Below are 27,326 nucleotides of genomic sequence, written 5' to 3'. Positions count from 1 at the left end.
TTTATAAGCATTAAGTCAGGCTTTATTCCAAAGTATAATGCCTTTAGCTAGTCAGAGAGTATTTCATAAAGTTAGACTAATCCCAGGGCAAAACAGAGGAGGAGATATTACCAGTTTGCTTTGCCCTAATAAGTTATACTTTTACAGCTTAGAAGTTCAACAGGAGCTTCACTTTCCAGAGGCTTATACAAAAAACTTCCTGTTGGCATTGGCTCCAAACAAGGCCTTTCGTATTTCTGGCATCTTTTGTTGAGATAAGAGATCCAGTCGACTTTCCAGAGTATTAGAAACCATTATTCTCTGATCGCTACTGTAGACCTCCACACCTCCAGTTGTGTCTGCAGCCAGTTGCACCTCTTTGTCAACTTGAACTTCCACACATCTGTGGGAGACTGAGGTGTACTGGGGGATGGCTCTTTGCACTGCAGCCTCCACCAGGAGGTGGTCCTGTGGCCTGCAGCGTACAATCACCACAGGCTCCAGCAGTCGTAGCAGACCCTGGAGCACTAGTTTATCCAGCAGCCCCTGGTAAAATTTTGGGTCTGTCACAATCCGGCTGAGTCTCAGCTTTGCATCATTCAGCAACTCTGAGATGAGGTCGTTTCGGGCTCTCAGGACTTTCAGCCTTGCCTGATTCCTCATGGTAGACATCTGGATTTTCTTCTGCTGCTCTATCTGCTTCTCTTTCTTCTCATAATACTCCATAATCTTCAGTCGCTGGGTTTGCACAAGGCGTCCTTTCTCAATGTTGAACTCTTCCTCAGCCTTGGCATCTATTTCTTCGGCCTTCTCATTAGCTTCCTGCTCAATGAAAGCCATCATGTGCTTAATCTGCTTTTGCACATCGACATCACTCAGGGCCATGGCTGCTCCTGGAAAGAGAGGTAGAGGAAGAACTGGTGGACCCTCTGGTTCCTCTGACTTAGGGCAGAATTTCAGGTATGTTTCTGGAACTCCACTTTCTGAGCTGTGGAGTGTAGGGAAGGAAGGATAGAGTTAGGGTCCAAAGGGAACGATCACAGAGACCACTTATTCACGACTCATTTCACAGATGAGGAAACTGAAGCCCAGACAGGGAAAGCAACTTGTCCAAGGTCATACCCTGGTAGAATCAGACTCAAACTTGGGTTCCCAGAGTTCCGTTTCTACTACACTCACCACCTTTTTGTCATCAAATACTATGAGATGATCAAGACAAAAGATTTCTAGCCAGCAATGGCTCAATCACAGATAACAAGTGGAGAGAATGGAAAGGCCAAATTAATACAAAAATGGAAAGTGTAGGTGCATTTCAGGTTGGAGAGGGCTGGGGGAATCATAAGAAACTTGTGGTTAAACAGGATTCAATCCAGGAAGATTGCCTAGAAAAAGAAAGATCTTTAGTGCTTCAAATGATACAAAGAGACACAATACTCGTGGACAGATGGTGGCATCCTGGAGAGAACTGGAGGTGGGAGAGGTTGATGGTAATCCTTTAACTGGAAGTGGTTTCCAAACCTAGATGTATGTATAAATCACCTGTGGACCTTTCAGGAATACAGCTTTCCAGGCCCCACTCCAGAATACTGAATTAGAATCTTTGCCAGTAGGGTCTGGGTGGGAATTCATATCTTTAAGTCTCTCTGGGCCCTCCTACACTGTTAGTGGGACTGTAAATTGGTGTAGTCACTATGGAGAACAGTATGGAGGTTCTTCAAAAAACTAGAGTTGCCAGATGATCCAGCAATCCCACTCCTGGGCACACATCCAGACAAAACTATAATGTGAAAAGATCCCTGCACCTCTGAGTTCATTTCAGCATTATTCACAAAAGCCAAGACATGGAAACAATCTAAATGCCCATAAACAGATGCATGGAAAAAAGATGTGGTATATATATATTCACACACACATATATACAATGGAATATTAGTTAGTCACAAAAAAAGAATGAAATAATGCCATTTGCAGCTATATGGATGGACTTAGAGATTATCAAGCTAAGCAAAGTAAGTCAGAAAGAGAAAGACAAATATCATATATATAACTTATCTGTGGAATCTAAAATACGACCCAAATGAACTTATCTATAAAAAAGAAAGAAACTCGCAGACATAGAGAACAAAGTTGCAGCTGCTAAGGTGGATGGGACGCAGGGGAGGGCTGGATTGGGAGTTTGGGACTAGCAGAGGCAAACTATTATATATAGCATGGTTAAACAACAAGGTCCTGTTGTATAGCATAGGCAACTATATTCAATATTCTGTAATAAACCATAATGGAAAAGAAAAAAAAAAAGACTCTCTGGGATGCTTAATGAGCCCAGGCAAATGATAAATGAAATTTTTAAAATGACATATGAAAAAATAAGGCTAGCAATAAAGAGGCAAAAAATATTAAAAAGAAACTAACAAAATTTGAAGCTAAAGAATATAATAGCTGAATTGAAAAATTCACTAGAGATGTTCAACAACAGACTTGATTATGGAGAAGAAATAATCAGCAAACTCAAAGATAGGCCATTTGAAATTATCCATTATTGTTGGAGAAGCAAATTTTTTTTTTTAAGTGAAGAAAGTCTAGGGACATATGGAACACCATCAAGTGGATTAATATATGCAGTAGGGAAGTCTCAGAAGGTGAGGAGAAAGAAAGAAAGGAGCAGAAAGCTTATTTGAAGAAATAATGACTCCAAACTCCCCAAATCTGAGGAAGGCAATGGACATCCAGATTCACAAGCAAAACTGAAAAGCCAACCAAATCACGTCTCTAAAACAAATCAGTGAAAGATGGAGACAGCGAGAGGGACAAAAAATGCAAGAAGACAGGCAGGAAACAGTGAAAAAACCAGCAACAGTGCAAGGAATTATTTAAGACATAAACAGATTAAACTGCACAATCAAAAGCTGTAGAGGGGCTAAATGAAATTAAAAGCAAAACAAGATCCAGTCATATGCTGTCTACAAGAGACTCACTTTAAGAACACACATAGACTATGAAACACATATCCTTTTACTTTCAAGTGAAAAGGCAGAGAAAGATAGTCTGTGCAAACGGTAACCAAAAGAGAGCAGGAATGGCCGTACTTGAGTTATGTAAAATATACTTCATGCAAAAAACTGTCATAAGAGTAAAAGAAAGACACTTCATAATAATAAAGGTCAATTCAACAAGAAGATATAATGACTGTAAATAGATATGTACCCAACATCAGACTACCCAAATATATGAAGTAAACACTGACAGGACGGAAGAGTAATAGACAGGAACACAATAATAGTGAGAGAGTTCAATATCCCATTTTCAATAATGAATAAAATATCCAGAGAGAAGATCAATAAGGAAACAGAGGACTTTAACAATGATCTAGATCAAACAGACCTAACAGAAAATAGTCCATGAACAGCAGCAAAATACACATTTTTCTCAAGCACAATTTTCACATTCTCCAGCACAGATTACATGTTAGGTCACAAACCAAGTCTTAGCAAACTGAAAAAGACTGAAATCACACCAAGTATCTTTTCTGACCACAATGGAATGAAACTAGAAATCAGTAGCAGAAGGAAAAAGGGAAATTTCACAAATATGTGGAAATTAAAATGCTCTTGAACAACCAATAGCTCAAAGAAGACATCAAGAGGGAAATTAGAAAACATCTTGAGACAAACAAAAATGAAATACAACATACCAAAACTTGGGATGTAGCAAAAGCAGTGTTGAGAAATAAGTTTATAGTATTAAAAGCCTACAATTAAAAAGAAGAAAGGACTGCCCTAGTGGTCCAATGATTAAGAAACTGCCTGTCAATGCAGGACACACAGGTTTAATCCCTGGTTCAGGAAGATTCCACATGCCTCATGATGACTTAAGCCGGTGCACCACAGCTACTGAGGTGTGCACTCTCTAGAGCCTGCGCTCCACGGCCAGAGAAGCCGACACAATGAGAAGCCTGCACACTGCAACTAGAGGAAGCCTGCTCACAGCAACAAAGACCCAGCACAGCCAAAAATAAGATGCATATTTTTTAAAAAAAGAAGAAAATTTTCAAATAAGCAGTCTAATTTTACACATTTAAGGACCTAGGAAAACAAAAACTAAGCCCAAAATTAGCAGAAGGAAACAATAAAAATTAGGGCAAAAATAAGTGAAATAGAAAAATGGGGGGGGATCAATAAAACTAAGAGCTTTTGAAATGATAAAACTGACAACCTTTAGTTAGACTAAGAAAAAAAGAGAAGACTCAAATAAAATTAAAAATGAAAGAGAAGACATTACTAATGGTGCCACAGAAATAAAAAGGATTATAAGAGATTACTATGAACAACCATATACCAACAAATTGGAAAACCTAAAGAAAATGGATAAATTCCGAGATACATACAACCTACCAAGACAAAATATAAATAGAAAATCTGAACATAGCTATAACAAGTAAGGAGATTGAATCAGTAATCAAAACCTCCCAATGAAAAAACCCCAGGACCAGAAAACTTCAAAGGAGAACCCTACCAAAAAAAAATTAAAAAATCAATGTCAACTCCTTACAAACTCATTCAGAAAATGGAAGAGGAGGGAGCACCTCCAAATTCACTTTAAGAGGTCAGCATTTTTTCTTGGGCTCCAAAATCACTGCACACAGTGACTGCAACCATGAAATTAAAAGATGCTTGCTCCTTGGAAGAAAAGGTATGACAAACCTAGACAGCATATTAAAAAGCACTTTGCCAACAAAGGTCTATATAGTCAAAGCTACGGTTTTTCCAGTAGTCATGTATGGATGTGAGAGCTGGACCATAAAGAAAGCTGAGCACAAAAGAATTGATGCTTTTGAACTGTGGTGCTGGAGAAGACTCTTGAGAGTCCCTTGGACTGCAAAGAGATCAAACCAGTCAATCCTAAAGGAAATCAACCCTGAATATTCACTGGAAGGACAGATACTGAAGCTGAAGCTCCAATATTTTGGCCACCTGATGAGAAGAACTAACTCACTGGAAAAGACCCTGAAGGTGGGAAAGATTGAAGGTAGGAGGAGAAGAGGGGATGACAGAGGATGAGTCGGTTGGATGGCATCATCGACTCAAGGAACATGAGTTTGAGCAAGCCTGGGGAGATGGTCAAGGACAGAGAAGCCTGGTGTGCTGCAGTCCATGGGGTCACAAAGTGTTGGACGTGACTGAGCAACTGAACAACAATAATTACCCTGATAACAAAGCCAAAGACACTAAAGAAAAGAAAACTGAAGCCCCATATCCTTGATGAACACAGATGTAAAAATCCTCAACAAAATATTAGCAAACTAAATTCAAGAGCGCGTTAGAAGAATTATACACCATGACCAAGAGGGATTTATCTCTAGAATGCAAGGATGGTTCAACATATAAAAATCAAGGATCAGACAGATGATCATTCAACATGCAAAAATCAATCAGTGCAATATACCACATTAATAGAATGAGAGATAAAATCACATGATCATTTCAATAGATGCAGAAAAGGCATTTGAGAAAGTTAGACACACTTTCATGATTTAAAAAAAAAACAACAACCAACAAAGTAGGAATAGAATGAAATCACCTCAATATAATGCAGGTCATATATGAAAAGTACACAACTAACATCATTCACCTGGCTTCCCAGGTGGCGCTAGAGGTAAAGAACCTACCTATAATGGAGGAGACATAAGGGACATGAGTTCAATCCCTGGGTCGGGAAAATCCCCTGGAGAAGGAAATGGCAACCCACTCCAATATTCTTGCCTGGAGAAACCCATGGACAGAGAAGCCTGGAGGGCTATGGTTCATGGAGTCACAAAGAGTCGGACACGACTGAATTGACTTAGCACACATCATCATTCATACTCAACAGTGAAAAAATGAAAGCTATTTTTCTAACATCAGGAATAAGGCAACGATGCCCACTCGTGCCACTTTTATTCAACATAGAATTGAAAGTCCTAGTCACAGCAATTAAACAAGAGAAAGACACCAAAATTGGAAACATACAAGATCAACATACAAAAATCAATTGTTCCTATAATATTAAAATGAATAATCTAAAAAGACAATTAAGAAAACAATTCCAATTATAATATCATCAAAAAGAACAAAATACTGTGACTAAATTTAACCAAGGAAGCTAAATACTTGAACACTTAAAACTACAAATTACTGTTGGAAGAATTTAATGACAAAAATAAATGGAAAGATAACCTATGTTCATTAGAGGACTTAATACTGTTCATACTACTCAAATCGATCTACAAATTCAATACAATCTCTATCAAATGCCCAATGGCATTTTTTTAAGAAATAGGAAAAACAACCCTAAAATTAATATGAAACCACAAGGAATCCTTCACAGCAAAAACAGTCTTGAAAGAGAACAAAACTGGAGGCATCACACTCCTAACTTCAAAATATATTACAAACCTATAGTAATCGAAACAGTATAGTACTGGTAGAGAGATCAATATAACAGGATACAGATCCTAGAAATAAACCCACACAAACACAATAAAATGATCTTCAACAAGGGTGCCATGACTACACAATGGGGAAAGGACAATCTCTTTAACAAATGATACTAGGAAAACTAAACATCCTCAGGCAAAAGAATTAAATTGGGCCCTTATCTTACACAGAAATCAACAAAAATTGGATTAAAGAATCCCATATAATCCAACAATTTCACCTCTGGAGATTTACCCAAAAGAATTGAAAATGGGATCTCAAAAGAGATATTTGCATTCCCATGTTCACTGGAGCTCTACTTATCAATAACCAAGAGGTAGAAGCAACTTAAATGTCAATTAATGATTGAATGGATAAAGGAAATGTTGTATATACATTCAATGAAACATTATTTTGCCTTAATATGACAAGGAAATTCTGTCATATGCTATATCATAGATGAACCTTGAGGACACTATTATGCAATGTGAAACAGGTCAGTCACAGGAAAAATACTACCTGATTACACTTAAATGAGGTATCTTAAGAATCAACTTCATAGAAGCAGAAAGTATAATGATGGTTTCCAGGGGCTGAATGGTGGGGAATCAGGAAGTTGCTGTTTAATTGGTATAGAGTTTCAATCATGCATGATGAAAAAGTCCTAGAAATTGGCTATACGACAATGCGTATATAGCTAGTACTGTACTGTACACTTAAATTTTTTGTTAGGAGGGTAGACTTTATGTTACCTGGTTTTTTTTTAACTGGAAAAAAAAAAAAAGAATGCTGTTCCTGAAAGATGTACCACTCACCAAGCTTGTTGGAAAAACACACCCATGTTCATGACAAAGACCAAGACTTTGGGTTCAACTTTGCAAACTGTCATCAGAAGTTAAAAAGAAAATAATTTAGCCCATCCATTCTCCATTATTTTAGGATGTAATTTTCCTTAAACTGCGCTTTTGTAAACAGAGCAAAACATTCTCTGTTCCTAAATAAGACAAGTCCATTAATTTTTTTTTTAAGGCTCTCTGGGTAACCCTGCTGATCACCAGCTTTGAGAGCCACTGTAAATGAAAGACAGAGAGGGGGAGATGCAGGAAGTTGCAGGTTAAGTGTGTAGAGGAAAAAAATGTACCAGACAAATCCTTACCAGCCCCCCGCCAAGGGCCAGCCTTTGCTCTGGCGCCGGGTGTCTGCAGGCGGAATGTGGAACTTGGAACACCTACTGGAACCTGGCACTGTTGCTTCCTTCTTCTGCAGACGACCCTCTCAGTCTGACCTGGCAGCTCAAATCGAAAGAGCCAGGCTGTCACTGGGGAAGGCGAGCCAAGCCCGCCAAAAGGAGGCCAAGAGGAATTTCCTTGGCACACAGGCCTGGGCTGGGGGCTGTGCTTGCAGACCCAGAATCTCAATTAAGTTGGCATACGGTGGGCTTCAACTCTGGGGTGGGCTCACCTTAACCAAACCATCAGAAACAGATATGTATGTGAACCCAGGCAGCCAGTTTATTAATTTACTAATGAAAAATACAGCCGTCAAGCTGGCAGGTCATGGCCCTCTTTCTCTGTATGTGAGTCACATGGGAAGCCAAATGCAAAAGTTGTCTAATGAGAAACCAGGGCAAACAAAATGTGCCAGATGGTCTCTAAGAATGGCACGCTGGCCACAGGCGCTGGCACCCTCTGGTCCATAAGCGAGGACACCCTCTCCAAGTCCAGACAGGGCTTAAAGGGGGCATCACTGGCTTCCACAGTGTAAGTAATCTTCTGGAGTAAGATTGCTTGAATTGAGACCCTCGTTCTACACTTAACATTTGTATGACTTTGGGGAATCAGCTCATGCCTTGAAGGCTCAGTTTCCTCATCTGTATAATGGAAATAATATAGCATGCACATCATAGGATTATTGTGAGGCTAAAATGAAAGAACTGAGTGTTTAGCATAATGCTAAGCACACAGTTAATCGTCATGCTTGGTAGTTACCATCATCATCAGCGTCATTACTACTACTGCTACTACTTTATAACTGGCTCTTCTCCTCTGCATTAAGCCTCATCATCGTCCCTCTGTGTATGTACAGAGTACTTATGACTGCTTTGATTTCCATTCTCAAAAGTAAGTAGAAACACATCCTAGTCTTGCTTCCTTGTATTAAACTTAGTAGCCTTGCAAGAAGCTCGAGAACCTCCCAGCACTTCACAGCATATTCACCTGTGGTCTCAGGTGGCCAGCCATATCCTTGGTGATGGGAGGTGAAGTCCTGGAATTTCAGGGCTCTTAGGCTGGGGGTGAGGTGGAGTCATCTCACAGCCTGTAACAACAGTCCCTGAAACTGCAGTCCCGAGTTCTCATACCTCCTCTGGGACTCCCACTTCTAATCAGTCTCTCGGTGCTGGGACTTGGAAGCAGCTGCAGGGTGGGGTAGGGCTAAAAGTCAGGAATTGAGCAAGTGTCTCCGCAGGAACACGGCTGCCCGTATAATGCATCTGGCTGATGTAACTTCCAGTCTGTCTGGAATGGGGATTATGAACTCACATGAGCCTGTGGCTCAACCAAAACAGTGAAAAGGAGCTAAGAAATATGAAACATACATGTCTGCTCTTGCACGAGGGCACAGGACTCTCCCGTCCCACAAGGCAGGCTTGCACTGTAAGTGGCATCTGTCCTGCCCATGCTTGGTAGGGGACAGCACTAGAGGTCTCAAGACAGTCTTACTCCCATAAACTATTCAATACCAAGGTCTCTTCACTGCCCCCCAGACACAGCAGGCTCAGCCCTACCTAAGTCACGTAGCTTGTGATCACACAGTTCCCTCAGCTAAACAGCCTTCCTCTGCTTCTCTCCACTTAACTAAATCACATCTACATCTTCAGCCCAGTGTGAGTCCCACTACCTCCTTGACCTCTGGACTCCTCCTCAAAATGACAGCATGGCCTATTTTCCAGATATAATTCACAGTCTTTTGATGCTCCAGTTACCTTGCTTCCTCCAGGAAATTCCTTGAGGACAAAAAACTCCTTCTCTAGCAGGGGTTGGATGCAGACAGGCACTTGTTAAACATGAATTGATTGGATTAAAGGCTTGAGGCTGGGGTGGGGGGAGTACATTTTTTTAATCGTGAATTATAACACACATTCAGAAAAGTATATAGCTTAATGAATTATTAGGAGGCAAACATGCAGTAACCAGCACCAGGTCAAGCACAAGGACATTACCAGCACCCCCAGAAACCCCTCCTTATGACCTTGGGGTGAAGACATTTTAAAACTGATGATTTTATATTCATAGGCATGAGAGGTGTTCTTAGAGGAAGTGTGGGCTTGGAAATCTCTCTTCACCAGTCCTCACCTACAGGAGCCTGTGTGCACCTTGGAGAATCCTCACCACGAGAGGGAGGAGGGAAGGCAGGCATGCTTGAGGAGCCGAATGTGTCCGTCAGCCTGGAGCCCTGTCCAGACCCTGATGCTACTGTTCCTCATTCCAGCTGGGATTTGTAAGTCTGAGGGGTCATGTGTCCAGGTCTGGGCTCCCTGTTTTAAAGACAAACAGCACCAAACCGGGGCCTCCAGACACTTAGAGATGACAGAGTGAGCAAGGGAAGGGTGCACGGGGCAACTTGCAGGGCCCAGGAAGTGGGTGAGGAAATTTGGAAAAATAAGGACTTCTTTGTGGGGTTTAAAATACTCAATATGTGGAAAGGGGGTGTCTCCTTTTCTGTCTCTGGACAAATATTTGCTGAACATCCACTACATGCCAGGCACTATGTAGGCACTAGAGATAAAGAACAAGCAAACACCAGCCCTGCCTCCCAAGCCCATGATGTCATGGGGGGACCAACAGGTCAACAGGAAGTCACACTACAGGGTGGCCTGTTAGCAATCAGCAGCTCCAAGACAGCTAGGTGAGGACTTCGCTGGTGGTCCACCAGCTAAGACGCCAAGCTCCCAATGCAGGGGGCCAGTGTTCGATCCCAGATCAGGGAACTAGATCCCAGATCAGGGAACTAGATCCCATACACTGCAATTAAAGATCCCACATGCCAAAACTAAGACCTGACATGGCCAAATAAATATATAGCAAAAAAAAAAAGGGGGGGGGCTAAGCAAATGAAGGGATCCAATGCCTAAAACCCCCCCTCCCAAGTTCACCATGGGCTCTTTTATAATAAATTGCTCTGCAACCGTTAAACTATGTAGTGGGTGGTTTGAAACACACCATTAGTGACAACAAATGCTTTAGATGCAGGTCACTTCCCTGGTAGCTCAATTGATAAAGAATCCACTTGCAATGTAAGAGACCCAGGTTCTATCCCTGGATCAGGAAGATCCCCTGGAGAAGGAAATGGCAACCCATTCCAGGATTCTTGCCTGGAGAACTCCATGGACAGAGAAGCATGGCGGGCTACAATCCACAGGGTCTCGAGAGTCAGACACGACTTAGTGACTAAACCATCACCACCACTTGGAAAAGGTAGCAAGTTGGTATATTCATGAAGGAGAGTTTTCCAAATAGATAAGAATCAGTCAAGCTGTTAGGGATACCTGACTTGAAGCAATGCCTTGGGGTTTCCAGAAGGTCTCTGGCTCAGAAATGTAGAAGGTACCAGGACCCAACGTAGGAAGGAAAAAGAGCAAGCAGAGGACACAGGCTGAGTGGCTGCAGACTGCAGTAGGAGTGGTCCTCTGGGCAAAGGGTCAACCTAGGAGGGAGAAGCACAGACGGGCATTGAAGGACAGACACTTTTGAGACGCAGGAAGAGAAAATCAGAGTCTTTAGACAGGGAGAACGCTGTGGGCAGAGGCACTGTGCTAGGAATGTGTAGGAGGTCTGAGCGCAGAGAACAGATTGGATCAGCAGCAGCAGACAGGCCTCCAGTGGCGGTGGGAGTGAGCGATGTCTAGAAAGTCGGAGCTCAATTGGGGAAGATTTGAAATGTCAGACTGAGGGCTAGGACATGAGGCTAAGGAGACCCATTAAAGGTTTTGAGTAGGGATGTAACTTGGCCAAACCCGAGTTAAGAAAGATTAGCCTCGTGGTGGTGAAAGCTGGTGAGTCTGGCTTTAAGTAAATGCCAGGTCAAGGAGACAGCATGGATGAGGGCTTGGACAAGAACGTGAGAACAGGTGGAAGGAGATGTGGTACAAGAGCTGGCAGGTTTGAAGCCTCAGGGTCTGGCCCCGGCAGCACCTGCCGAAGCTCCACCCACAAGGTTGAGCTGCTCAACTCAATGTGATGTGGGAAAGCAGGTGAGAAGCACACCGCTCCTTCCAGAGCCAGCTGGGGTAGAGAGAGCAACAGCCAGAGTTCATTTGGTTTGGAATTAAAGGAGAGGAATTAAAAGACCCGTCCTCCCAAAGAGGAAATCCGAAGTGTTCACAAAGCTTTATCTCTGCTTCAGTTGCTAATTAAGGGGACACATACAGTTTTAATCTAATAACTCCATCCCAGTGGCAAAGCAGGCTGTGATTGGGACTGGAGAAAGCTAATGCCCAAAAGAAGCAGGCAGGTAATATAAAGGAGAGAATCAGGTAGGGTCAAAGACATTTCTTCCCCAAATAATGTACATTAAGAATTTACAGCTTAGTTTTTCCTTTTCACACATCTGCAGGAAGGTTGCTTCAAAGGAGTCCAGTTCTCCCCAAGAGCAATGTGCTACAAAGTTGCATGGCTAAAGGCTTTCAGTGGTGGCTCCCCCCACCTCCAAAACAAACACCTCCGTTTCATCCCTGCCTAAAGGGCCCAGGCTTCTGAGTCTTTTGGAAATGGGGACTTGGGGGCACAGGTTCTCATATTTTAGAGAAGCTGGAAATCCCATTTGAAAAGTAAAATCCTTTTATCTTTTTTCTTTGTCTTATTGTGGTAAAATATACATAACAAATTTTTGTCATTTTAACCACTAAGTAATGTTCAGTGGCATTAAATACATTCACACTGTTGTGTGACAGACATCACCAATCACCTCCAGAATGCTGTACCATCAAACATTAACTCCTCATTCCTTCCTCCCGCATTTCCTGGCAACCACTGCACTACTTCGGGTTTCTATGCATTTGACCACCCTCAGTTCAGTCCAGTTCATTCGCTTAGGCATGTCTGACTCTTAGCAACCCCGCGGACTGCAGCATGCCAGGCCTCCTTGTCCATCACCAACTCCCGGAGCATGCTCAAACTCACTTCCATCGAATCGGTGATGCCATCCAACCATCTCATCCTCTGTCGTCCCCTTCTCCTCTTGCCTTCAGTCTTTCCTAGCATCAGGATCTTTTCCAACAAGTCAGTTCTTCACATCAGGTGGCCACAGTATTGGAGTTTCAGCTTCAGCATCAGTCATTCCAATGAATATTCAGGACTGATTTCCTTTAAGAATGACTGGTTTGATCTCCTTGCAGTCAAAGGGACTCTCAAGAGTCTTCTCCAACATCACAGTTCGAAAGCATCAATTCTTTGATGCTCATTTTTCTAGAGTTGACCACTCTTGAAACCTCTTGTGAGTGGAATCATTTGTCCTTTGTGACTGACTTATCTCACTTAGTAAAATGTATTCAAGGTTCATCCCCGTTGTAGCACTTGTCAGAATTTCCTTGCTTTGTAAGGCTGAATAACATCCCATTGTATGTACCTGTCACATTTTGCTCAGCCGTCAGTGGCATTTGGGTTGCTTCTACCTTTTTGCTAATATGAATAACATTCCTCTGTGTGGGTGTACAAATATCTGTTCCAGTCGTTGCCTTCAATTATTATAGGTATTTACCTAGAAAGGGAATTGCTAGATCGCGTGGCAATGCTCTGCTATTTTGAGGAAACTGTGCCATTTTCCACAGTGGCTCCACCATTTTACATTCCCACCAGCAATGCAACAAGCATTTCAATTTCCCCATATCTTCACCAATATTTGTTATTTTCTGTGTTTTTGACAAAAGTCTTCCTAATGGGTGTGAGGTGGTACTCGTTATAGTTTTGATTTGCATTTTCCTAATGATTAGTGATGTCGAACATCTTTTCATGTGCTTATTGGGCATTTGTGTATTTTCTTTGGAGAAATGTCTGTTCAGGCCCATTTTAAAAACCAGGTTGCTTTTGTTGTTTAGTTGTAGGAGTTTTCATCACTTTGTGGTCCTGAGCTCTCCAGCTGCCATTCAGGTAGCCAGCCAGTCAGCAAACAAAGCTCCTAGATAGGGTTTTTCAAAGTGTGGGCTGTGAAACCAAAAGGAATAGAAAATCCAAAATTCATTACAGGTAGTGAGCTTAAGTGTTGCTTGTCAAATTCTTGTCATATACGTGATGCATACATACATACACATTCTGGTGCACAGTGGAAATGTATTTAACTGTGATTTAACATATAAAACCAAAGAATTGATACTTTTGAACTGTGGTGCTGGAGAAGACTCTTGTGAGTCCCTTGGACTGCAAGGAGATCCAACCAATCCATCCCAAAGGAGACCAGTCCTGGGATTTCTTTGGAAGGAATGATGCTAAAGCTGAAACTCCAATACTTTGGCCACCTCATGGGAAGAGTTGACTCCTTGGAAAAGACCCTGATGCTGGGAGGGATTGGGGGCAGGAGGAGAAGGGGACAACAGAAGATGAGATGGCTGGATGGCATCACCAACTCGATCCACATGAGTTTGGGTAAATTCCGGGAGTTGGTGATGGACAGGGAGGCCTGGCGTGCTGTGATTCATGGGGTCGCAAAGAGTTGGACACGACTGAGCGACTGAACTGAATATACAAAACATTTGAACAACAGTGACCTCCGGACTTTCATGATGGTCTAGTGGCTAAAACTCTGTGCTCCCAATGCAGGGGACTTGGGTTTGATTCCTGGTCAGGGAACTAGATCCCACATACTGCAACTAAGACCCAGTGCAGCCAAATAAATAGTACTTTTAAAAACAAAACAACAACAAAACACTTTGACCTCAAGTTAATTGAATCCAACCTCCTTAGAAGGCAACCGGTATTACTCAAGCAGACCCTGGAAATTCTCCCTCAATCGATTTATGAAAGTATTCATCCCCAAAACACACCTCTTCTAGGTGGGGATGGGGATGGGTGGAAGTGGTCTGAGATTCTGGCTACATGATGTATGAAGAGCATGGTCAAGCAGGCATATCCAACTTTTTGTCAGCCCATGTACTGTAGCCTGCCAGGCTCCTCTGTCCATTGAATTTTCCAGGCAAGAATGCTGGAGTGGGCTGCCATTTCTTCCTCCAGGGAATCTTTCTAACTCAAGGGTTGAACCTGTGTCTCCTATGTCTTCCTGCATTGGCAGGCAGAGTCTTTATCACTGAGCCACCTGGGAAGCATGAGCAACTTACACGGCTAAAATCTACTGAGCATGCCCCCAGGGGCTGGGCAGTCACAGGACATCATGGGATGGTAACTGAAGTTAGGAACCAGGCTGCCCCTGAAGTAAGAGGCCTCTCTCTGCCCTGGATGCCCCCATGGACCATAACTGGTGTCATGAGAAGTGCAATGGATGGAGCATCAGAGGTAAAGGGTTCAATCCTGATGTCACTCACAGGCTGGGTGATCTGGATAAGGGCTCACAATCTGTTTGAACTCCCTCTGGATAAAGACACAAAGCCTCATCTGTTTACAGAGAGGGTGTTAAGGAGGAATTCTGTGAAAGCCAAATGCAGTGAGGAGTTACAAAGCTGTGTTAAATGCTAGGTGAGCCACAGGTATCCTCATTCACAAAACACCACCCCAATCATCCTGCCCTTCCCAGAACCTCAAGCTGCTTTGAGGTAGGAGCAGGCCAGTAGTCAGAGCCCTAGAAAGCCTCCAGGCAAGTGGAGGGTGGGCTTGAGGTCATCAAGGAGCCCCAGGACACAAGCTTTTCCGAGGCAGCTGGCTGGCCAAGTCTCCAGCTGGTGGGCCACGGTCAGGGACAGCCTAGAAAGAGCAGATGCTCTGCTTGTTCAGGAACATCAGGAGCAATGTTTGCTACCAGTTCCCAGTTCAGGGGATGCATTCAGATGCCAAATGCTCCTCTAGTATTGACTTAATGCTCGCTGCTATAGGTCCTGACTAGCTTCACCTCTGCTAAGAGACACAGCTCAAGCCCAGAAGCAGGGAAGCTACTGGCTTGCAAGGAAGAGAGTGTATCCACTCAACTGTGTCCCTCACGGTGCACAGGGACTTCCATATGACATAGTTGGGAAAAGTGCTCTTTCTGACCCCCTCTGCGCTCATCTTAACACTTTGCCCAGAGATCAAACCAGTCAATCCTAAAGGGAATCAACCCTGAAGATTCACTGGAAGGACTGATGCTGATGCTGAAGCTGAAGCTCCAAGCCACCTGATGCAAAGAGCTGACTCACTGGAAAAGACCCTGATGCTAGGAAAGATAGAGGGCAGGAGGAGAAGGAGGCAACAGAGGATGAGATGGTTGGATGGCATCAGTGACTCAATGAACATGAGTTTAACCAAACTCTAGGAGATAGTGAAGGAAAGCCTGGTGTGCTGCAGTTCATGTGGTCGCAAAGTATCGGACACAACTTAGCGACTGAACAACAGAGTCCAATACATAGCATTTAAGCATTATCTGTTGGACTCATAGATAAATGGATGGATAGTGAGGAAAGAGCCTTCTGTATAGACTGTCACAATCCGAGGGATCTGCAACTCTTTTTCAGATAGAGGAGAGAGGAATGTGAAGAGGTGCTGCAGTGGTTGTCCCAGGGAGATACCTCTTCCTATTCCACCCACAAACTTGGAACATAGAGCTCAATAAGAATTTAACTCCCTGTGGCGTTTCACTTTGTGCCTGCACATGAGTGGAAACAGTGACAGATTTTATTTTCTTGGGCTCCAAAGTCACTGCAGACACATGACTACAGCCATGAAATTAAAAGACACTTGCTCCTTGGAAGGAAAGTGATGACAAACCTAGATAGCATATTAAAAGGCAGAGATATCACTCGGCTGACAAAGGCCCGTATAGTCAAAGCTACACTATTTCCAGTAGTCATGTGAGAGTTGGACCATAAAGAAGGCTGAGCGCTGAAGAAGTGATGCTTTCAAACTGTGGTGCTGGAGAAGACTCTTGAGAGTCCTCTGGACAACAAGGAGATCAAACCAGTCAATCCTAAAGCAAACCAACCCTGAATATTCATTGGAAGGACTGATGCTGAAGCTGAAGGTCCAATACTTTGACCATCTGATGCAAAGAGCTGACTTGCTGGAAAAAGACCCTGATGCTGGGAAAGATTGAAGACAGGAGGAGAAGGGAGGACAGGAGAAGGGAGCAACAGACGATGCAATCGTTGGATGATATCACCGACTCAATGGACAAGAGTTTGGGCAAACTCTGGGAGACAGTGAAGGACAGGGAAGCCTGGCATGCTGCAGTTCATGTGTTCACACACAGTCGGACACCACTTAGCAACTGAACAATGAGCAACTTAGCATAAGCAACAGACTCAAGAGACTACTCCCTCCTCTCTGGTACTCAGTCTTGAAAAGTCTCCTCAACTCAGCAAGACCACTAAGGTCAACTTTGGCTCAACTGTGCACTGCGATTCAGAAAGTACTTCCAGCAGAAAGGGTAATAGAGTTTGCCTCGTTTGTTCCTTTCTTTCAGAAATCACAGTCCTGAGCTACATTCAATGTCTAAAAAGAGGGATTTAGGTATGGTAGAAGTTGGAATCTCTGCTCGCACTGCGTGAAGCACATTGAATCAAGCAATCCAGTCCTCCAATATCTTCTCAGGAGGCTGGAGTTGTGAGGAACAGAAGCTGGAAGTGGTGAACAGAACAGAAGAGGAAATTTTAAGGATCATGCTTGGCTCACAGGATGGTGGCAGGCTAGAGAAGCTGCTCGGGACTGTCATTACAGGAACCACGCCCAACATATGCCTCAGGACCTGCTCCCATGAGAAAACCACTTCTGGTATTGTTGCTGCCAACAAATTCTAGATAGTCAGTGTATACAGTAGTCACTTCTGCACCAGGAACTCAATTACACCACAACCAACACCACCACCCACCCTACGTGCTACTTCCTGTATTCAGCACTGAGTTGTGGGCCCAGCACCAAAGCTGCAAGAGTGTGCTCTGTATTTAACTGTAGTCACTCCAGCTCTTGAGTCTGACAAGGAAAGCAGGAGGCTGTAACAGCTTCCACAAGAGTGATCTTTTTCTTCCCACCAAGACTTACAAAGTGGAAGATTCCCCAAATTCAAAATGTGCTTATAACACTCAGTGACCACAGGATCCACTATGGAAAAATAATCATCAACAAACCTTGGATGGTTTTCTGGTCCTGTTAGAACTGAAGCCTGGAATAAAATCATTAATTTCCTTTCTGGAAGATGGATCTATGATCTGGCCTCCTTTGAACCTTACAGGAGGTGGCCACTCCCAGATCATAGACGTATTCTGTACCAGCAGCCTCTGAGAAGTGTCCTTTTCTATGATTCAGCAATGGTGGCAATGCCACCTGTTATAATGACTGGTCTCCTGACCTAGGCTGCAGCAAAAGATGGTTAGAAATGAAGATGGGAAAACATTATTAAGGGTGCTTGAGCTAAAATTCTCAGCGGCTTGGATTTACTTCTGAGTTTCTGGTATGTAATGAGCTGGAAAAAAGGAGATCTAGATGTATTCTAGAAACATAACTAGAAGTGAAATCAAGTGAGCCAGATGTATTGGATTTTTTAAATCATCCTGATCATCAGGAACCACTGATCTTTAAGAAACTGCTGCAGTGTTTAAACCATTAACATCTCAGCTAAAAAACAGTGTAATACATTACATCTGACCCCTAAGAGAAAAGGATGCAGATGGGAGGTTTTAGTGGTAGGGAGAAAAAGAGGAATAGGCATGGCACACAGTGTGATGCTACAGATGTGGGCCAGGTGGAGTCTGGGAAGCAGGAGAGCCCTGGGGAGTGAAGAGGCTGCAGTCTGAAGAGACTGGGCAAGCATGGAGGAGAGAAGCATAATTGAAGAGCAGAGGAGGGACTTTCTTGGTGGTCCAGTGGCTAAGACTCTGGGCCTCCAATGCAGGGGGCCCGGGCTTCAATCCCTGGTCGGGGAACTAGATCCCACATACTGCCAACTAAAGATCCTGACGGCTGCGACAAAGATCAAAGATCCAGTGGGCTGCAACTAAGACCAAGTGCAGCCAAATGAATAAGAGCAGAAGGAACCAGGTAAAAGAATAATTACCATTTTACCTCCTTGCCAACAACTCCAAGAAAGAAGTTTGAAGGGGGAAAGGAGTAACTACTGTCAGCCAAGAATTAGGGACTCACACCAAGCTTGGATTCACGTAGTGACAAATCAACTGACTGAAATTTAGAACGAATCACAGATTTGACTTGGATCCTTCTCACCTCCTTCTTCCCTTGAAATCTGCTTTTTCTTTATTTCTAGTATAGCTTGGGGAGACCTTGAATCTTTGACTGTTGGCAACAATCCAGGGATAATAGGTATTTTTGGTTGCCTCCCCAGCATATATTACCCACCATGCCTACTGTCCACTGTACAGGAAACACAGAATTTGAGGGGGAATAAATCTCTGGCCTTGGGGTGGGCCCTGACAGGCCTAATAAGGATAGTTCCAAGCCCCTGTCCCAGCAACGGTTTCCGGGACAGCCAGTAGCCCAGGCCTAAGGCAATGAGCATCTGACATTCTGCTGGCCACCGTGATGAACTCAGCTAATCTGATGAGAGGAAGTCCAAGAATTTTGTGTATTAAGTGAATCAAGAGAAGCTCTCTCTCCTCCTGGGCAGTGTGGTATATGGGTGGTAATGCCTGGACCTGGTATAACCATTTTGTTTTCAAGAGAGAAAGCAACATAAGTAGGACGCTGACCCAGAGAGAAGAGAAAAACTGAGAGAAGTGCAGGGAAAAAAAGTTGATTCAGGGTTTTGATCAAGCCATACTTGAAGCCTGAGCTACTTCTGGTTGTTTTCAATCAAAGAAGTCCATACATTCCCTTTGCTGTTGAAACCATTTGGGGCTGACTTTCCTTTTACTTGGAACCCAAAGCGTCATGACACCAAATGATCTACTGGAATCCAGTTGTCCATTTCTGGAGTAAATGTGAAGGGGACACAAACAACATGACTGAAAGCAAATACATTTTAGAAACTTAGTGTCCTTCTGGAGTTCTACTCTCAGCTTGGTTTAGGCAGTTGGCCACATGTTTAATCATCAAGAGGAGACCAGTAAGTTTTGAAAAGTTAGGAAGAAACCTAAAGAAGTAAAGAGGATAAAACAGAGAAGATTTAAAAGGAAGAGAGAGAAGGGATATGTCAATGGAATCATAACATAGACACCTCAGAGTATCCCAGCCCTTCTCTGCGTTACCAAGCCCTGTGAACTTGGTCATCTAAACTTCCTGCTTCCTCTTCATGTTCACAGCCATGCCTGATCCAGACCTTCTTGACCTCTCTCCTCCTCACTTTCTCTGCCTTCACTCTGGTCCCTTCTAAATCCATGTTATATACCACTCCCAGAGTGATCATCTCAAAAGATAGCTCTAAACTTGTCATTTCCAATGGAAAACTTAATGCCTCCTTCCTGTAGAACACGGGAAACAGCATGAGCTCAGATCAATTATTCTGAAAGCTAGCTCTGCCACTTAGCAGCTACATGACTTTGAGTAAATGTCTTAATTTCTCTGCACATCATCTATCTTGACTGTAGTGATAATACTATCATAGACAAGATTGCTTACCAGTGACAGAAAATCAATCTACACCATCTAGGCAAAAAGGAAGGGGGGGACTTATTAAGTGACCAACTGAAGTCTGCTAGTATACAACAGAGTTTCAGGGACACCCAGAATCAGGAACTCACAGATATCCTGTGTCATGCCTGCCACTTTTAAGGGGGATGGGTGGAGAGCATCTCTCTCCATTTTTGTTTCTCTGTGCATTGTTGCTTCATTCCCTTGAGTTGACTATTTTGTAAATGTCTGAAACATGAAGCAGGAATGACCTACTGCCTTTAGGCTCTTATCTTCCAGTTTAGTTAGTACCAGTTTTAAATCCCAAATTCAAACTTCTCAAGAAGGGTTCTGGTCATCCCATCTGGCGTCAAGTGCCCAGGGCTAATTAATGGAGGTCAAGGACAGGATGTGTAAGAAGAGGGCATCTACCATGTAACCATATGATCAGAACTTCCCTGGTGGTCCAGGGGTTAAGGCTCCATGTTCCCAATGCAGGGAGCCTGGGTTTGATTGCATGCCACAACTAAAAGATCCTGCATGCTGCAACTAAGACCTGGAGCAGCCAAATAAATCAACAGGTAAATGTTTTTTAAAAGAGAAAATAAACCACACGATCACAGAAAGAACGTGTAATACAAGCAAAGGGTGTTGTTTTGGATAGAGAAGCCAATAGGTATTCTCTATGAATTTTATTTTGCGTGGCTATTTTGGGGGTGTAATAGGATGACCCATGAAATGAGCAGCAAATACCCAGGACAGTGCCTGGGCACAGTACACAGCGATAGCACACAGCAAATCCTCCTTTCCTCCCTTCCTCACAGCCTTACTCCCAGAGCCACTGTTTACCTAGCTAGTGCCTTTGTCTGGATAGCAAGGAGATCAAACCAGTCCACTCCTAAAGGAAATCAACCCTGAATATTCATTGGGAGGACTGATGCTGAAGCTGAAGCTCCAATACTATGGCCAACTGATGCAAAGAAATAACTCACTGGAAAAAGACCCTGAGCAGCCTCACTGAAAGCAGGAGGAGAAGGGGATGACAGAGGATGAGACAGTTGGATGGCATCACTGACTCAATGGACATGAGTTTAGGTAAACTCTGGGAGACAGTGAAGGACAGGGAAGCCTGGCGTGCTGCAGTCCACAGGGTCGCAAAGAGTCTGACATGACTTAGTGAATAAACAACAAAAACAAATTAAAAAGGTGTCTCTCTTTGGGTGGATGCCACCCCACAGGCACAGGTCTCATAAGCAGAAGTTGCCTCTGTGATAAAAACTTGCCCCTTCTTCCCACGTACACAGCCTTAGGCCAGGGTCATGGCTTTGCAGGTATCACGTGGGCCTTCCTGGGTATCCTATTTCTCCCTCTGCCTTTGTGCAGTGCATAGACTGCCCAGCCCAGGTTGGCCCTGCATGCCCTGAATGTGGCATCCAGAGGCCCACGGCCTGGTGGCATCACACAGTTCTCAATTAAATACAAATCAGTTCTTTCACATCACTAATCCTGCATTCTGTCCACCCGACATGGCTCACCATTCCCAAGAAGTCGTGTGCTGTTCCTTCTTTCTGTCTTTCCCAGGCATTCTTATCTTATTTTAGTCCTATTAAACCCCAGGCCAATGACACCCTTCTGCACACCCAGAACTAGGTCCTAACAGCCTCCCTGCACTTCCCAAAGACTGTTCTCCATCCCCTACCACAGCACTGAACACATTATATAGTACTTATCTGTTGAGATCTGTTTGGTCCTTCTAGCTAACCTATCAGTGAGCTGACCTGGGCATCTGAGATAATACTCCCCTCTGCCTCCTACTCCATATACGACTGGTGGAATCAACCCAGAGCTCGAAGTACTCCTGGCAGTCTGTTTTGGCTTTTCTACGGGCCAAAGGGATGAGGTCACCATCATCAGTGAAGTCACCATTGCATGATTCATCTGACATCAGTTCCCCACTTGGAATGTCCTGATATTCCCAGAACTTCTCCCAAAGGATTCAAAACCTAGAGACCCTTCCATCTGTCAAGGTTCTGGAGCTAATCATCCAGCTCTCTGGATCCCCAGTAAATATCTACCCTTCTGAAAAGCAGCAAAAGAACTGAGAGGCTGGAGTCTTGAATGGAGGAAGCCTCCATCCTCCCAGTCCTGGAACAGACCTCATTATCCCTCATAAAAGCCTTCCCCATGTCTCTAGCAACTGGCCCAAAACCTTTACCAGGATCTTTCAGAGCACATTGTGAAGAGCTCTAGAGTTGTCAAAGGTCAGCCTTGATCACACCCTATGGACAAGCTCACATTTAAACCTGAGGCCCCGAGAAGAGGGGTGGCATGCTCAAGGTCACACTGCCAACTACTGTCAGTTCAATTGCTCAGTCATGTCTGACTCATTGCAACCCCATGGACTGCAGCATGCCAGGCTTCCCTGTTCGTCACCAACTCCCGGAGCTTACTCAGACTCATGCCCATTGAGTCCAATCATCTCATCCTCTGCTGTCGCCTTCTCCTCCTGCCTTCAGTCTTTCTCAGCATCAGGGTCTTTTCCAATGAGTCAGTTCTTGGCATCAGGTGGCCAAAGTATGAGAGTTTCAGCTTCAGCATCAGTCATTCCAATGAATATTCAGGATTGATTTCCTTTAGGATTGACTACTGTCAGAGTTGGAACCAAATGTCTTCTCTCGGCTGAGAGTATGCAGTAGCTCCTTAACCTCTCTTAATAGACTCCTTTCAGAATTCTAGTCCCAGCAAATGCTGCCTGAAGAAGTGGTCCTGCAGGCAAAGGAGGCAAGACCTCCTTTCTTCCCCTGTAGAAGGAAATGGCAGAGATTGGCCTTGAACTGAGATCTGACTTCAAGACACTGAACTGCCTTCCTTAACCGGGCATTCAGTACATATAAAGTGTCTTTCAGATTGCCTGCATAATCTAAAGCAGCTGGCAATGTAAATACTCACACTCAAACATGATGGAGGGGTCTGGTGAGACATCCAGTGGGACTCCACAAGGAACTTCTGAAAAGCCAGGATGTCTTTCAGGACAATGGAAATCAGATTTGGGATTTGAGAGTTGAGGCCTCGGAAGCATGGCGTGAGTACATAACTAACTGAGCATTTCCCACGGTGTGTTCCCAGAACCTGAATGCTGGAAAGAGGTGGAGACCTTTGGGTTAACCACTTCACCTGTCTGCGTCTCAATTTGTTTACCTACAATCTGAGAGAGATCTCAGGGAGACCGTATGGTTGACCTCTGCGGTGCCTCTCAACACAGCGTTTTCAGATCCTGTGAACTGATGACAGAAAGCGATTTATCTCGCATCAGCAAGGGGAGGGAGGGTGTGGTGTCACCGTGGAGTGTATCATCCCCGCCTTCCCTGTCCTCCAAGGCCTAAACTTAGAAGCAGCACTTTTGGCCAGTGAACAGATGGGTGTTTCCAAGCTTCGTCCAGGCGAGAGGGCAGGGGTTGTCGCCTGGCTCACTGGCCGCGTCTTTGAGCTCTGGGGTGTATCACTCCTCAGGGATCCCAACCTAACACCTTCGAGGGATACTGGGACTGTAAAGGGGCCTCAGAGAATGTCGCCTCTAGGGGGAGCACAGGTACATCCGCAGCATCCAGAGTCGCCCAGTCTACCTTTTCTGGCAAGGGGGACGGGGGGTGGAGAGTGCGTCAGTGGTTCAAGATGCTGTAACTCCCTTAGTCACCAGTTTCATAGCAAATGATGTGGACAGCATGGGTTGGGTTGGTGGAGGGGAAGGAGTGGAAACCAAGCCTCAGTTCAGGAGTTCCTACTTTCCAGCTCAGGGACTACCGCCACCCCTCCCCTGTCACCCTCGTGCGCCTGAAAAAAAATTTTTTTTTCCCCAAACTCTCTTGGCCTTTCTTCCTTCCCGATTTCTAGTTCTATTGTGCATTTAGAGGCTAATAGAATGGATCCTGCCTTCCGGGTGGAGTTTAAATATATATGGATAATTTTGCACGACTATTGCGTCATCATAAAAGTCGTCGTGGACCCCCAAGAGGGCTCCACGTCTTCTCCCAGCTTCGGGGCCTTGGGACGCTTCTGGGCGCTGCGGGCACTTTCGCGAGGAGCCCTCGGCTCCGCCCGAGCGCGGGTCTCTCGGCCCCCCTCCCCCAGTCTCACCTTCCTCCCAGCTACGCGGCTCCTCGGCTCCTCCTCCACGCCCCCTCCCCGCAGCCCCCGCGCGGAGCCAAGCTAGGGTGAGCCGGCAGGGCAGAGCGGCGGCTGCGGGCGGGGCGCGGGGCTCTGGAGCCGGCGGGCGGGCGGGGGCGCGAGGCTGGCTGCCCGCAATCGGGGGAGGCGCCTGGGCCCGCCCTCCTCCGGGGCCCAGCGGGGAGGGGGCCCCGGCCCGGCGCGGGGCGGGGTGAGCCGCCTGGCCCCTCCCCTCCGCTGCCCTCCCCAAAGTTGCCGTCTCCCCCGGGGCCGGCCAGTCTTATGATCCAGTGGATCCTCCTGGGGAGGCCGGGCCGGGGAGAGGGCGCGGGCGCCGAACGGCGGGGGCAGCGGGCGGGCGCAGCGACCGGGGCCTGGGCGGGGATCCGGGCAGCGACCGAGGCGGCGGCAGCGCCCCGGGCCCGTCGCCCCCTCCCCTTGGGCGGGGGGAGCCGCTGCATGGGGCCGGGGGGTCGGCCCTGCTGCGCTGAGCCGCGGCGGCGGCGGCGGACCCCCCAGGCGGGCTGGGGCTAAGCCCGGGGCCGGGGCGGGGGCTCCGGGGAGACCATGCCCGGAGGCCGGCCGGCCGCAGCATGGCTCACGGGCCCGGCGCGCTGATGCTCAAGTGCGTGGTGGTCGGTGACGGGGCGGTGGGCAAGACGTGCCTACTCATGAGCTATGCCAACGACGCCTTCCCGGAGGAGTACGTGCCCACCGTCTTCGACCACTACGCAGGTAAGCTTCGGAAGTGCTGACTAAGGGGCAGCTCCCCAGGCCGGGAACTTTGGAGCAACTTTGGATGAGCCCCCTCGCCGCCTCCCCTGCGTGCGCTCCCCACCCCTCCCCCGCCGCGCCCTCCACTGGGCGCCCGGCCCCACCCCCAGGCTATCCCTCGGGCAGCCCCCTTGCCAGCTAGACCTACTCCTCTTCCCACCCCGCCCACCCAATCCTGGAGCCCAGTGCCGCGTCCCGCGTCCCGCGTCCCGGCGCCCGGCATTTCCCAACCCCCTCGGTGCTCCGGGCCGACCTCCTTGACCTTCCTACAGTCGCCTTCCCAACAGTCTCAAACCCCTAGGGGGAAACGTGGCTATGGGACTTGGGAGAAGGGAGTGGGCAGCTGGGGGCCACTACATCCCAACCTCACCCCCCGCTTCACTGTGAGCCTGGGAAAAGGGGTGGCATCTCCCTGGGAGCTCCCGCCTGCGAGCGCTGGTTTGGGAGGCGAGGGTCCTGGTGGGGAACAGAATTGCCCCAGAGTCTAGGTAATTGAGCTTCTCTCCCCGCCCCCACTTCTGCCCTTGCAGTCAGCGTCACCGTGGGGGGCAAGCAGTACCTCCTGGGACTCTATGACACAGCGGGACAGGTGAGTGTCTTGGCCCCGGCCAACACCCCGCTCCCTTTCCCCAATTTAGGATGATCGCGAAGAGCCTTTAGAAACTGAGGTGTCTAGGAGCGAGGGTGTGTCTGCGAGGGTCCCTCTGGATCAAGTATTTCTTTGAGTCAGCACATGGGGAAAAAGATAAAACCTCAGCAACAAAGGCAGACCAGCCCACCCCATGTGAACCCCTGGGCTGAAAGTTTTTGCCTGTGTGTGCCTTCGGTGTGGTGCCTGGTGTGTGGGTCCCAACTCCTGTTGCAAAGTGGCAGCAGCCAATCCTGAAGCGCCCTTATTTTTAGTTGCAGATGACCAGGTCTCCCCTCACAGCCTTTGTCTGGTCCCTCATTGGTGAGTGGTCTGCCTGCCCGAGGAGCCTGATTGGTGGGAAATGGCATCATCTAATATGATGGGAAGGCATTTGGTCCTGGTTATGTTTATTACAACATCATTGCACTCTGGGACTCAAGTCCCTGGAAACGTAATTTGTGGTGTTACTGAGGACCACAGGGAAAAAAAAGAAAAGAAACAACAACCATCCAGCCACTCCCTGGGGCAGGGAGAGGAAGGAAGGGTTAGGAGTTCAGCCTGAACCTTGGAGGAAGAGCTTTTGTTGTTGTCATTCCCTAGGAAGGCCAGGTGACTTTGTCTGGGTTTTCTTTGGTAGAAATCACTGTGCAGAAAGAAAATGCACCCTCCTCCTGTCAGCCTCTAACCATTACTGGCAAATTAGAGGTGGCTTCTGAAGGACTGAAGTCTCCTTTCTGACTGTCCCAGCTCCACCCTTTTCCCAAACCCACTTTTGCTGTGGGCCTAAGATGTATGATGAAGTTTTGCAAAATCCAGCCGTGTGATTAGACCTGAAAATTCAGATGGAAGTTTCTACGTGTCATCCTGACTTGAGTTCTTCAGGACATTGTGGGCAGTTGAGGGCCTTAGAGATTGTCTGTAGGGAATGCCCAACAGTGCAGTTTCCTTATGCGTAAGATGCGTAAAAAATTCAGACCATTCCCCTGGGCATATATTATATGCTAGATGCCTAGCGTTGAGTCTGGCACAGACTTGGTAGGTCAGTAAAGAGGAGGTTTTCTTTGTAACTCATCTAGATCTGGGTTTCAGAATTGTAGTGTCAGGTTAGATTCTGGAAAATGTCTTTTCAGGGGGCACCTCAATGTGACCTCTGGTTTCTGTACTGTGAAGTTAGCGGAGCCTCTGAGAGAGACTGTTAGAATAGACTCTATAGAGTAGTCTCAAAAGAGAGACTGTTGGCAGAGAGAGGTGCCTAAGGCCACCCCCTCTCACCAAACTGACCCAGGTCGGTATAACCGGTTCTTTTTAGATTTTTTTTTTTATGTGGATGATTTTTGAAGTCTTTATTGAATTTGTTACAGTATTGCTCTGTTTTATATTTTGGTTTTTTGCCCGGAGGCGTATGAGGTCTTAGCTCCTGATCAGAGATAGAACCTCCACTCCCTGCATTGGAAGGCAAAGTCTTAACCTCTGGACCACTGGGGAAGTCCCAGTATAACCAGTTCTTAGCTTTCCAGGACCGCTTTTCATTACCTGCCTTATAGCTACTCCTGTCATGGATGGCAATAGGCAGAACCCATTCAATCAAACAAGACCAATGTTTAAGCAGTACAGCTGGTAAACAACACGTTGAAA

General features: G+C 45.8%; 2 protein-coding genes across 7 annotated transcripts in view; one reads left to right on the top strand and one right to left on the bottom strand.

The window, feature by feature from the left end:
- ATP6V1E2 (ATPase H+ transporting V1 subunit E2) lies at positions 1-24,594 on the bottom strand. Of its 6 annotated transcripts, none has more exons than XM_069583401.1 (4): positions 24,257-24,489; positions 23,072-23,258; positions 22,573-22,923; positions 1-872 (listed from the first exon to the last, which is right to left on the bottom strand). In XM_069583401.1, exons 3-4 carry the CDS (start codon positions 22,586-22,588, stop codon positions 184-186), a joined length of 705 nt encoding a protein of 234 aa, XP_069439502.1. In that variant the 5' UTR covers positions 22,589-22,923; positions 23,072-23,258; positions 24,257-24,489; the 3' UTR covers positions 1-183. The 6 variants fall into 6 exon arrangements, with proteins under 6 accessions (XP_069439502.1, XP_069439501.1, XP_069439503.1 ...); XM_069583400.1 differs by lacking the exon at positions 22,573-22,923 and adding an exon at positions 9,785-9,966 and having other exon boundaries at positions 24,257-24,462; XM_069583402.1 differs by lacking the exon at positions 22,573-22,923 and having other exon boundaries at positions 24,257-24,594.
- RHOQ (ras homolog family member Q) overlaps positions 24,316-27,326 on the top strand; it is a 43,928-nt gene continuing 40,917 nt past the window's right edge. The window contains exons 1-2 of the mRNA XM_069583406.1: positions 24,316-25,021; positions 25,591-25,649. Of these exons, the coding sequence (XP_069439507.1) occupies positions 24,880-25,021; positions 25,591-25,649 (201 nt within the window). The 5' untranslated portion in view covers positions 24,316-24,879. The remainder of the gene's footprint in view (positions 25,022-25,590; positions 25,650-27,326) is intronic.

This window comes from Ovis canadensis, chromosome 3 (assembly GCF_042477335.2).
Source record: "Ovis canadensis isolate MfBH-ARS-UI-01 breed Bighorn chromosome 3, ARS-UI_OviCan_v2, whole genome shotgun sequence".
Taxonomy (NCBI): domain Eukaryota; kingdom Metazoa; phylum Chordata; class Mammalia; order Artiodactyla; family Bovidae; genus Ovis; species Ovis canadensis.
Note: the sequence above shows the minus strand (reverse complement) of the source record. Positions and strands in the feature narration are given on the sequence as shown.

Bases quoted from the DNA above. Each gene is read 5' to 3' on its own strand.
- ATP6V1E2 (XM_069583400.1), bottom strand. From the start codon at position 9,848: ATGCCTGCCTTCCCTCCTCCCTCTCGTGGTGAGGATTCTCCAAGGTGC. The intron at 873-9,784 runs GTGAGGACTGGT...CTCTCTTTCCAG, and splicing joins GTGCACACAGGCTCCTGTAG to GAGCAGCCATGGCCCTGAGT.